Source organism: Vipera ursinii, assembly GCF_947247035.1.
Source record: "Vipera ursinii genome assembly, chromosome: 2".
Classification (NCBI taxonomy): domain Eukaryota; kingdom Metazoa; phylum Chordata; class Lepidosauria; order Squamata; family Viperidae; genus Vipera; species Vipera ursinii.
The window spans coordinates 20,272,457-20,284,942 of record NC_139513.1 but is presented as its reverse complement, the minus strand read 5'-3'; the positions used below and the strand labels follow the sequence as shown (position 1 = coordinate 20,284,942).

The window sequence follows — 12,486 nt, the reverse complement described above, 5'->3', positions numbered from 1 at the left end:
CAACGGAGCGGTGAGAGGGCGTGTGCGTACACGTGTGTTAAACAGATATTTAAAAATTAGAAGCGATAAAAGTGTTTGCACGACCTATTCCTGGCTTGGAGAGAAACCTATCTTTTTGAACGTACGCAAAGAAAAGTCCATTTAGACTACAACTCCCAGAAATCCTCTTGATCATACCCGTGAATGTATTTTTATGGCCAGGAGAGGGGCAAAAGGAGAGCCGTATGACTACAGTTCCCAGCAGCCCTTCGGAGCACGACTAACCAATCGTTTTTAGCCATGGTGCAATTCTGATTTGTGGATAAAGAATGGCGTGTTGCGGATTGGCTGCATTGGGAGGCGGGTCTAAATTTGCAATTCTACGGCCCAAGCAGAGTCTCTTAAGGGGAGGGGGAGCGTTTTTGCAGAGGACTTCGGGTTTTACGCAAATCGCAGGTGGAAATGTTAATTATTCCTATTCAATGAAAGAATTACAAGGGAACCCTGTGAAGAGACTGCAGCCAGAACTGCAAACATATGGACACCTCAGCTGAAAACTTCAATTAAGTGTTACCGGATAGGAAAAGCAAGACAAAAAGGAAAGCAGCCAAGATTTCTTTAAAAATTATTTTCTCTTTTGTTATTCCCCTCAAAATATTAGTGCCATCATTAAGATTTCTCACAAGGCGAGTAAACCGCTTAAATCCAGATTTGCACATTTAAACTCTAACCCATTCATATTTATCTGTTGAATCACAGAGACAGCCTTAGAGTAAAAAGGATTTATACGCAGCATAACAATTTTTGGAAGTGTTTCCCTACAGATTCCTTTTTTTGCTCAGGTGTATAAAAATGGTGGCTCAGTGGGTTAGGACGCTGAGCTTGTCGATCAGATGGTCGGCAGTTTGGCGGGTCGAATCCCGAGTGCTGCGTAACAGAGTGAGCGCCTGTTACTTGTCCCAGCTTCTGCCCACCTAGCAGTTCAAAAGCATGTAAAAATGCAAGTAGAAAAATAGGGACCACTACATTGGGAAGGTAACAGCGTTCCTTGCGCCTTTGGCGTCTAGTCATGCCAGCCACATGACCATGGAGACGTCCTCGGACAAGCGCTGGCTCTTCGGCTTTGAAACAGAGATGAGCACCGGCCCCTAGTGTCGGAAATGACTAGCACGCATGTTGCGGGGGAACCTTTACCTTTACCTATAAAAATGGTAGACACATTGCTGACTTACGGAAAGAGATGCTAGCTAGTCCACGTGCATCCTTATTTATTTGAAGCATTTTTCTGCCCACTCTTTAAAAACCTTGCAAGCAATGTGTACATTTGAGTAGGGAGTCAGCTCTTCTCTAAGGGGATGCAGCACAGTAGGTTTTTCACGGTTTAAAGCATCCAGAGAGAACCATTGGTCTAATGCAGGGGTAGGCAACCTTGGCTCTTTTATGACTCGTGGGCTTCAATTCCCAGGATTCCTGATCACCATGCTGGCTCAGGAATTCTGGGAGTTGAAGTCCACGAGTCATAAAAGAGCCAAGGTTGCCTACCTCTGGTCTAATGGCTAAGGTACCAGAATAGAGATCTAGAGACTGGGAGTTCCCACCATAGACACAAAGCTGGCTGGGTGATCTTGGGCCAGCCACTCTCAGCCCTAGGAAAGAACCATTTCAGGTAGTTTCCATAAGTTTTTTTTTTTAAAAAAAATACTGACTCCAAGGTGCTCTCTCTCTCTCTCACACACACACACAAACATCCAGCAGCTGTGATAAGGTTTCTGGCATTTAGAAAGACTGATTTAGAATATTAGTTTGTAAACCCAACATACTGTAAAATGGATGTTTTCAAGATAAAGTATCGTGTTGGGAGCGTCTCTTTGGTGATGGCCACATAGAATGGACTTTGTGATACTTGCAATTGGGTTTTGTAGTACTGTTGCATCGGCTAACTAATAGGGGTTTTCTTACATTTTAATTGGCCTTATTTCTTTCTCTCTTCCTTGTTACCTTCTGGGAGGAGGCTTCGTGGTATCCATAGCAGAACATCCAGATTCAGCCAGTTTCATTCCATACAGCATTAACCTTGTGAACACTCAAGCTTCCTCCTTCCGTTGTATATTCAAGATGGACAGTATTTAATATTTTATTGTTATGTATATGTAGGGGTGTGGGTCTATATATGTGTTGTATATAGGATGTTTAGGTATGTCATGTATGTGTTCCACTTTGAAAGCGGGCAACTAAATTTCATTTTTGATGTGTGCCGTTTTCCCACAGTAAAAAAAAATGACAATAAAGGTTATCTTATCTTATAAATGTATTGTTAATAAATGGCCTTAAGTCTAATTTAACAAGAATGTAAAAAGACTTTTAGAAACTAGGACCTTGCCAAAGTGCTTGCTACATTGCAGATAAAAACAATTTCCTTTTCAGCTGTTCCCAAGCCTGTTTCTTTTGCTTTTATTCAGAATACGATGCTGTTTTCAATCCTTATGCTTACATATTATTGGATGTCTAATTTTTCATGATGTAACTGGACAGATGACTTTTCCTAAACCAGGGGTAGGCAACCTCGGCTCTTTTATGACTCATGGACTTCAGCTGACTGAGGAATTCTGGGAGTTGAAGTCCATGAGTCATAAAAGAGCCAAGGTTGCCTAAAGGTAAAGGTAAAGGTTCCCCCGCACATGCGGGCTAGTCGTTTCCGACTCTAGGGGCCGGTGCTCATCTCCATTTCAAAGCCGAAGAGCCAGCGCTTGTCCGAGGACATCTCTATGGTCATGTGGCCGGCATGACTAGACGCCAAAGGCACACAGAACGCTGTTACCTTCCCACCATAGTGGTCCCTATTTTTCTACTTGCATTTTTACATGCTTTCAAACTGCTAGGTTGGCAGAAGCTGGGACGAGTAACAGGCACTCACTCTGTTATGCTGCACTCGGGATTCGACCCGCCAAACTGCTGACCTTCTGATTGACCAGCTCAGCGTCCTAACCCACTGAGCCACCCTGTCCTAAACCAGCCAACCTTTTCTTTGAATATGTTTTTTTTGGGGGGGGTTGCAAACAATAAAACAAATGTAAGCCTTTGTACCAGGTTCCTCTCCTCTAAAAAGGAAATCTTTTTAACTGAAACATTTCAAATAAATCCTGACTTAAATTTGATTGTTGCTTAATTGAGATCTAACATACCGAGGGACGTAGCTCGGAGCCGTATTTGGCTCTCATTGGCCAGAGAAAATCCCACAGAAATACACCGGGCAAGAGATAGTGGAGGGTTTTGTCCACCACACACAGAGAGAGATACGAGATTTTGCATAGCACAGTTGTGGCCAAAAGAAAAAGACTGGGGAACTAAAACGGGGTTGAGAGCTGTTAGGATTTCGCTCAGCAGAAATGGGTTTTATTTAGCTAAGAATTCCGGGCACCTCCGCAACTTTTGGAATTTCTCCTCAGCGTTTCAAACGCAAAGTGCCTCTCGAAACACCTGTCTCCTGCTAGCATAATTTACTGAGAACGATCGTTTAATCCAGGGGTCTTCAAACTTGGCCCTTTTATGACTTGTGGACTTCAACTCCCAAAATTCCTCAACCAGCATAAGTTGGCTGAGGAATTCTGGGAGTTGAAGTCCACAAGTCATAAAAGGGCCAAGTTTGAAGACCCCTGGTTTAATCCTCACATCTTTTTCTGGACGACACAAGGACGCATCCAATCCCACTCAGGGAACCACCATCACCCCTTCCACCGCATGTCCCTCCGCAAAACGCTGCTCTTCACCGCCCCCTTGCACGTGTCCCCCCCCCATTGCTCGCTCTACTAGCACTGCCTCCCCTTGAAGAAAAGCAGCAATTCGGTATTATTGTGGATCTTGCAACTTTCCAAGACCAGCAGCTAAAAGAGAGTGACGGCTTTAAAAAAGGGCCTTAAGAAACGTGTCTTCTTTGGCGCTCCATCCACCAGTGCCCGAAAGCCAAATAAGCCAGGCAGCGTGGCTCTAAACTTCAACCAGGTGCAAGTCCTGAGTAAGGCGCTTCCCTGCTGCAGGCGAGGAAATCATCCCGGGTCCACATTGCCCCGTTCTCTTCAGGGGATCCCCAGTCCATGTGGTTCCACCGCCTCTGATCGTCGGAGCAACCGAAGCACGATGATACGATCGGCCACCAACCAAAAGGGAAATGGATCAGGTTGCTGAGATTCGTACTCCCTCTCCCATTAGCTGTGTAGAAAGCAACAAGGCTCTTAAATCTAATCGCGGGGTATGTTGGGAGTTGTAGTCACTCCAGGCGCCTTCCTTTTCACACCCGTTTCAGTTCGCTGTTATTGGACGCAAAGATGCTGCCGCTGACACTTCCTTGCTGAAAATTATCCATCTATCATCTATCTAATCTCCCTCGTGCCTTCTATTTGAAATCTAAGGGGCAATCGCTCAAGTCAAGTGACCCAGAAAGAATTAAGACCAATGGCTGAAAGCACCCCATAACTGTTCTTACACGATCTCCTGCACGTAGATACACCTACAAGTCTTGCAGAACACGTTTAGATAAAGTGTTTTGGGTTTATTTGGTTGATCACTGATCAACTGAACCTATGTTCAACTCTTTAAGGAATTTGCTGGAGATCAAGTGTCGTCCATGTGTTTTGGGCAACTACCATCAGCTTCAATCGGCACAATCACAGTGGTGATTGTGGAAGCTGCACTATCTGAAATAAATCAAGATGGGTTGCCTACTCTGCATTTAAATGCTCGCAATGTTAAAAAAAATAGTTTTTGAGTATAGAGCTTAAGGCACCAGGCTAGATACTGGGAGATGCATCAGGCACCTGCCAAGAGCCAACAATTATTAGAAGGCACCCATCAAAAATTAAAAAATAAAAACACTGGTTGTTATCCAAGTTCTAGGTACTTATTTAGCACAGTGTTTGAACTCTGAATTTCCAATTTGTAGCACTGTAGATACTGCATTTATATTTATGACTAAGATTGGATTAGCCAGCCTATATTAAAAAAAAACTACACTTAAACAGTTTGATCGACTAGTTATTGCTATATAAGCATCTATGCTTGCAACGAAGTTTAAAAAAAGCTCAAACTTGATGATCTGAATGGGAGAATGTTATTACAAATAAAATATTCCTTTTTTAAAAAAAAACAAATGCAATTACTATCTTCTATTTCCCCCCAAGGGTTTGTATTTTGACAAGCAATTGAACTTCTTTTTAATATCACAGCTCATACATCAAATAGGCTAGGCATATAAATGATGATGTTCTGTGCTAGAAACACTCTCACCAAAAAAGAGTGCAGAGAAGAGCAACAAAGATGATCAGGGGACTAGAGGCTAAAATATATTAAAGACCAGTTGCTGGAATTGGGTATATCTAATTTAATGAAATGGGACGCGGTGGCTCAGTGGGTTAGGATGCTGAGCTTGTCGATCAGATGGTCAGCAGTTTGGTGGGTCGAATCCTGAGTGCCGCGTAACAGAGTGAGCGCTTGTTACTCGTCCCAGCTTCTGCCAACCTAGCAGTTCGAAAGCACGTAAAAATGCAAGTAGAAAAATAGGGACCACTATGGTGGGAAGTTAACAGCGTACCGTGCGCCTTTGGCATCTAGTCATGCCGGCCACATGACCACGGAGACATCTTTGGACAAGCGCTGGCTCTTTGGCTTTGAAATGGAGATGAGCACCCTAGAGTCGGAAACGACTAGCACGCATGTGCGTGGGAACCTTTACCTTTACTAGTTTAATGAAAAGAAGTGGTGACAAGATAGCAGTGTTCCAGTATCTCAGCGGCTGCCACAAAGAAGAGGGAAGTTATTCTCCACAGCACCTGAGGGCAGGACAAGAAGCAATGGATGGAAACTAATCAAGGAGAGAACCAACCTAGAACTAAGAAGAAATTTCCTGACAATGAGAACAATTAATCAGTGGAACAACTTGCCTCCAGAAGTTGTGAGTACTCCAACACTGGAAGTTTTTAAGAAGAGTTTGGATAAACATTTGTAGGGTTTCCTGCCTGAGTAGGGGGTTGGACTAGAAGACCTCCAAGGTCTATTCCAATTCCATTCCACTCTATTCGAAACCTCCAGGGATCAATAGCCTGTGAGTGGTAGGGAATAACCTAAAATTAAGTCCACAATTCAAATCTCCACTCAGCTATGAAGATTGCAGGATGCCAGACTAGCCTATTCCACTAGATGGCAGGGGCGGGGGTGGGGGGAGAGAAATGGCAGGAAGACAACAGAAGAAAACAGATGTTTTTGTGCCAGCCATGGCAGTTCCTTAAAAGGTCACCAGATGGGAGCAAAGAAGCACCTTTGCTCCCACTGGTGCAGGGGTGTCAAACTCAATTTCACTGAGGGCCGCATCAGCATTGCGGTTGCCCTCAGGGGGCCGGGTGGGTATGGCCAGGGTGGGCGGGGCCTACTGGGTGGGCGTGGCTAGAGTGCATATGGCCTACTGGGTGGGCGTGGCCAGCTCTACATGGTTCGCATCAAGGGTGCCTATGGGGGCCTGGGCAGGAGTGGGACAGATCTGAGGGTCTCTGGCAGAAGGAGGGTCTCTGGGCCAGGGCCATGGCAGTGGGGGCTGTTCCCTCACTGTTTCCAGGATGGCTTCGCGGGCCACATGAAACCACTTCGCGGGCCGGATCCGGCCCCCGGGCCTTGTGTTTGACATGTCTGCACTGGTGGGTCAGGGGTCTCCGGCCCTTCAGCCCCATTGCAGAGAGTTAATGGCCCTCCGGCCCCCTCACTCTTATTGGTAAGGGAGGGGCCGGGGACCCCCATAAAAAACCTCTGCACAGGGGCTGCTCTTTAGCTCTTGTTCTAGCTCCCTTTGGGACTGATCCATGGGCTCAATCCAGGCATGGGTGCCTCCATGCCAGGGAACTCTTTCTCTCTGCTTTATATCTAAATAAAGCTTCACCTGATTGCATCCCTGCGTGCTGCCTTTTTCTTGGAAGCACCTCAACGAGCCATCGGTCTCGCGAGGCCTCTCACAAATACACAATATTTATAATAATAATAGTTTAAACTATAAAGAAGCTCATTGAATCTACATCCAGCATTTCCCCATTTAGAGGCAAACTAGTCCACAGATCTATAGTTGACTTTTCCTGCATCATGTCATCAAAAATATACACCATGCCCAAGAGTATGGAACTTGTAATTCAGCAGCCTGTAGAACACAATTCCCAGCAGCTCCAGCCATACAGCAACCTCAGACTCTTTGCTCCCTCTTAAGCAAACTCTGTTGGCCAAGTAGAATTGTCCACTTGGTTTGAATTTGTCCAAACTTGAGTTCCCTCAGCAAGTTTCATAGCTGGGCCATGGAAGAGAAGAGATCTGCTTCTTACTCTGCTCTCCCGGGTAGCCAAAATTTAGGAAGGGTCTGGTGGCAACTTTTAAAACTAACCCTTTTATTTAAGGCAGGGGTAGGCAACCTCAGCTCTTTTATGATTCATGGACTTCAACTCCCAGAATCCCTGAGCCAGCTATGCTGTCTCAGGAATTCTGGGAGTTGAAGTCCACGAGTCATAAAAGAGCCGAGGTTGCCTACCCCTGATTTAAGGCATAGGTTTTCATGAACTGCATGTGCATTTGACGCCTTGCTTCACAGAATTAGTTTCAAAAGATCCCAGCAGTCCTTTCTTCATATTTGAACAAGAAGCAAAATTGGAATTACTGCATGCAAAGAAATACAAACCAGCATTTCTAAGCACGAGCAACCAATGAATGACAGAATCACGCCAGGATAGTTTCACTTTATTCATGCAAGTTTTATTTCTGGGTGCAAAACAAGAGTTGGGATCAATCAAATCTGACAGATTTAATTCTAACATCTCCAACAATAGAGAAGTATTCCATCGTATCCAGTTTCAACCTATTTGGGAATTTCATTTCCTCGCCCTTGAGCATCTTCACAGTGACATTTTTGGCATCAAAGCAGACAAAGAGCTGGAAGAAATCAAAAAGGAAATCTCTTCAGATGGTTTATTATATTGTTAGCTGCTATAAGATTCATGCGAGTGCGAGTGCATCAGTTTAGCGTGGAGTGTGTCAGTTTGGTGTCATTCTTGAGGCGTTAGGGTAAAAATTAGGAGACTGTGAATTCTAGTCCCAGCTTGGGCACAAAGCCAGCTGCGTGACTTTGGGCTGATCCCCCTCTCTCAGCCCTGGGAAACAGGCAAAAGCATGATTAGTTGTAGAGTTCATTTTCCTGTATTTGGTGCCCTCCAGGTCTGATAGCCATGCTGGGGTTTGAAGTCAACACATTAGGAAGATACCAAGTGGAGGGGTAGGTTTTTCTTACCTTGAATTCTTCCCCCTGTTGGAAAGGGAATGCTGCCTCCCTGACCTCCATACCCCATTCTCCACACGTTTTGGAATTGCAAATAATGGTCCTAACATCCCCTCGACTGTCAAAGCGAGGGTTGTAGTGAAGGACCAGCTCAGACTCATTCTGGCCCAAGTTGATGGCAAAACTAGAAAGAACAAGTTTTGATCATTAGTAGATAGTCCAAGAATTCTATTGTCATATTCATACCTCTACATTCACGGTACATGTGCAAGTATAAAAAAGAAACCATAAAGACGAGATGTCCAGAGCAGCCCTACTTACAAGGCTACTCTGTACTTTCATCTTTATTTCCCAATTCCACAGGAGAGAATTAAGCTTTTCTCTTCCAGAGTAGGAAATGCAGTCCGACTGCATTAGAATAACTGTCCATCAATTACCCTCAGAGTAATTAGGGACCTGATCCAGAAATAAGCAATTTATGAATACATGTTGGACCTTTCAGTCATTCAAAGGTTAGACCTGATGTGCCAGACCATGTTCACATTCTCATTCTATGTGCCTGGCAAATTTTAACACCCTGCCTTCCCTGGATCAGTGTTTTTTCAATATCAGCAAGAGGTGTGTGGATTTCAGCTCCCAGAATTCCCCAGCCAGCAAACATGGGAGCTGAAATCCACACATTTTAAAAGTTGGCAAGTTTCAAAAATCACATCATGTTGCTTGTACTGCACATGCAAAAAAAAAAACCCTGAATTGCAGAACAATTCCAAGCTCAAACTTTTTTGCAAATCAAAGACCAACATGCTTCATTTTCTGTTTTAAATGACTTGGTACTATAGTTCCTTGAGGAATTTTACATTATTTGGCATTCATTAAGGGAATATCATTATATATGTAAAGACAATTGAGACATTTAAAAAAAAAACTACCCAGGCTCTCCAAAAAAATTACACCAAAGGAAAGATACATTTAAATGATACATGTGCAGGCTCAGCTTTCCACTGAACAGAAATGGATTCAGAGTCCCTTTATCACAGAATGAATTCAACCCAATAACCATTCAACCCCACATTCTTTGTAATCAAATGTGCTAAGCACATTAGTTTGTGCTTAAATTGTAAGCCGCCCTGAGTCTTCGGAGAAGGGCGGGATATAAATGGGATTAAAATAAAATAAATTTAAAAAACTACAATTCTATTATTGACAAACCTTTCAGCATCTATTTCTACCTGGGCTTTCACTTTGATGCAATCGCCAGACTTGATTTTAATGTTAGCAACCAGTTGCTAAAAAAGAAGAGCATGGGGTGAGAATTGCCAAACTTCCAGCCCAAAACATAAAAGAACATTAATCAACATTCTGTAATTAGCTCATGACTAGTGATAAGAATTAAAGGAACAGGGGGGAAAATCAGAAAAAAAATTTTTCTATTTCTACTCTAGACCATAGCCGAATTCTCATATCACTGTGATTTCACATGGTTTCATGAATAAACCACAATTGACTAGATTTGTACATCATACTAACCTACCGTATTTTTCTTAATTTTCCCAGGGAGACCAGAGAGGAGATGTAACTAGACAGCTAATTCTATTTTGTTGTAAAGCTACATTATAACAGAATCTTGCAAGTCTGAAAATAGGAATTTTCTCTGTCTCCTTTACAGTCTGAGAAACTAAGGAGGGTCTCCTGCGAGTCTTATTCTCTGCCCATTACGGACTATACGCAGGGGTGTCAAACTCAATTTCATTGAGGGCCGCATCAGCATTGCGGTTGCCCTCAGAGGGCCGGGTGGGTGTGGCCAGGGTGGGCATGGCCTACTGGGTGGGCGTGGCTAAAGTGCGTATGGCCTACTGGGTGGGCATGGCCAGCTCTACATCGTTCGCATCAAGGGTGCCTATGGGGGCCTGGGCAGGAGTGGGACAGATCTGAGGGTCTCTGGCAGAAGGAGGGTCTCTGGGCCAGGGCCAAGGCAGTGGGGGGCCGTTCCCTCACTGTTTCCAGGATGGCTTCGCGGGCCACATGAAACCACTTCGCGGGCCGGATCCGGCCCCTGGGCCTTGTGTTTGACATGTCTGGACTATAGGATACGCCCTCTCTTATCTGACCATTCTTCATTCTGCATTTCAAGATCTCTCTCTCATTCTATTACAATAGTACAAATGTTTGGGTTGGACATGTTAAAGCTAAGCAAAAGCAATTAAATTTTAGCGTAATGCATGAAGGTGGTTTTGTTTAGGCTAAGTCCTGTAAACTTAATTGCTTATGAATAAAGTTATCCTAGATAGGTAGAAAACATCTAGTATACATGAAACTCGGTACAAACAGCTTTCCATAAAAAAGTATGTAAGGAAAAGAAAAAAAACAAGCTTGCAGTTCAGTATGAAACTGCAGCTGTGTTGAAGCCCAGGTGATCAAGTAATTGGGTCAATTTCAGATAGTTTAGTTTGGAAAGTACAAAGCATTTATGCAAAGGTAAGTAGGAGAAAGTTCTTACATATCATGCATATTGCAGAGGAAAAAAATATTTTCTCCTTTTCTCAAAATGAGAAGCCAGGTTTTCCTAAGGAGAACAGTTACAGATCCAAATCAGTGGACAATATCTTTTCATTACATAATCCAATTACACCCCACATAAGGATAATCTTCAATTCACAACACTCACAAAATGGATTGGATCAAAATGTGGAAAAGCAACCTGACAGCTGGGTCAATTACCCTCAGTGTCTGATGCACTACAGCCCTGTTTCTCAACTTGGTTAGGTTAAGATGGATGGACTTCAGTTCCCAGAATTCTGGGAGTTGAAGTCCACCTACTTTAAAGTTGCCAAAATTGAGAAATACTGCATTGTAGACTCTCCCACCAGGGCTGTGGAAAAGGAAGGAAGCTGCCCTGGTGCATTTTTCTCCAATTTGGCAAAACAAAAATCTGACCAAGATAGACCACTCCCTTAAGTGTTCTCTTCGCACTTCTGGAAAAAAAAATGCTAACTTCTTTTATTACACCAAAGTTCTAAAGCAATGTTTTTCAACTTGAGCAACTTGAAGGATTGGTGGACTCCAACTCCCATGCTGGCTAGGAAATGCTGAGAGTTGGGGTCCACCCGTTTTCAAGTTGCCGAGCCTCAAAAACACCGCTCTACACAGTATAATCATATTACTCCCATCACTTCTCAGCTGCAACATCAGCACTTCTGAACTCCAGGGGGGAAAAAAACCCTACACTGCCTTTTCTACTCACCGCTGCCATCGTTTTGTCGATTTCTCAGAGAAGTCGCAGCAAGCTCCGCAAATCAAACCAACACCTTTGATCGTCCCAGGCTCTTTCCCCGCAATCTTGAAATAGCTTTCAGCTGCAGGTGCTTTTTTTTACTACCAGCCAATCAGGAGTGAAACGCTGAGCACCAATTAATGAGATGGAGAAACGGATCTATAGCATTTTCCAGGTGGGATGTGAGAGTTCATCAACGGAGCGGTGAGAGGGCGTGTGCGTACACGTGTGTTAAATAAACGTTAAAAAACAGAAGTAATAAAAATGTTTGCAATCTCTCTATCCCTGGCTTGGAGAGATACCTATCTTTTTTATATAGAGAGAAACAGGGGTAAGCAACCTCGGCTCTTTTATGACTCGTGGACTTCAGGAGTTGAAGTCCACGAGTCATAAAAGAGCCGAGGTTGCCCACCCCTGGAGAGAAAGGTCCACTTAGACTACAACTCCCAGAATTCCTCTTGATCATACCCAGGAATGTTTTTTTATGGCCAGGAGAGGGGGCAAAAGGAGAGCCATATGACTACAGTTCCCAGCAGCCTTTCGGAGCGTGTTGCGGATTGGCTGCATTGGGAACGGGTCTAGATTTGCAATTTTACGGCCCAATGAAAATCTCTTAAGCGGAGGGGGAGCGTTTTTGTAAAGGGCGCCAGGTTTTACGCAGATCGCAGGTGGAAATGTTAATTATTCCTATTCAATGAAAGAATTGGTTTGTGCTTAAATTGTAAGCCGCCCTGAGTCTTCGGAGAAGGGCGGGATATAAATGGAATTAAAATAAATAAAATAAAAATAAATTACAAGGGAACCCTGTGAAGAGATTGCAGCCAGAACTGCAAGCATATGGACACCTCGGCTGAAAACTTCAATTAAGTGTTACCGGATAGGAAAAGTCAGACAAAAAGGAAAGCAGCCAAGATTTCTTTAAAAAAGTAATGTTTTGTAATTC

General features: G+C 43.8%; 1 protein-coding gene across 1 annotated transcript; it reads right to left on the bottom strand.

The window, feature by feature from the left end:
* Positions 1–7,736: 7,736 nt before the first annotated feature.
* Positions 7,737–11,944, bottom strand: LOC310635841 (galectin-1-like). The gene is made up of 4 exons (XM_083355145.1): positions 11,514–11,944; positions 9,482–9,558; positions 8,285–8,456; positions 7,737–7,929 (listed from the first exon to the last, which is right to left on the bottom strand). The coding sequence occupies exons 1-4, from the start codon at positions 11,520–11,522 to the stop codon at positions 7,783–7,785; spliced, it is 405 nt and encodes a 134-aa protein (XP_083211271.1). The 5' UTR covers positions 11,523–11,944; the 3' UTR covers positions 7,737–7,782.
* Between the last annotated feature and the right edge of the window lie 542 nt (positions 11,945–12,486).

Bases quoted from the DNA above. Each gene is read 5' to 3' on its own strand.
- LOC310635841 (XM_083355145.1), bottom strand. The intron at 8,457-9,481 runs GTTTGTCAATAA...TGTTCTTTCTAG, and splicing joins GTAGAAATAGATGCTGAAAG to TTTTGCCATCAACTTGGGCC. The intron at 7,930-8,284 runs GTAAGAAAAACC...GATTTCTTCCAG, and splicing joins AACAGGGGGAAGAATTCAAG to CTCTTTGTCTGCTTTGATGC.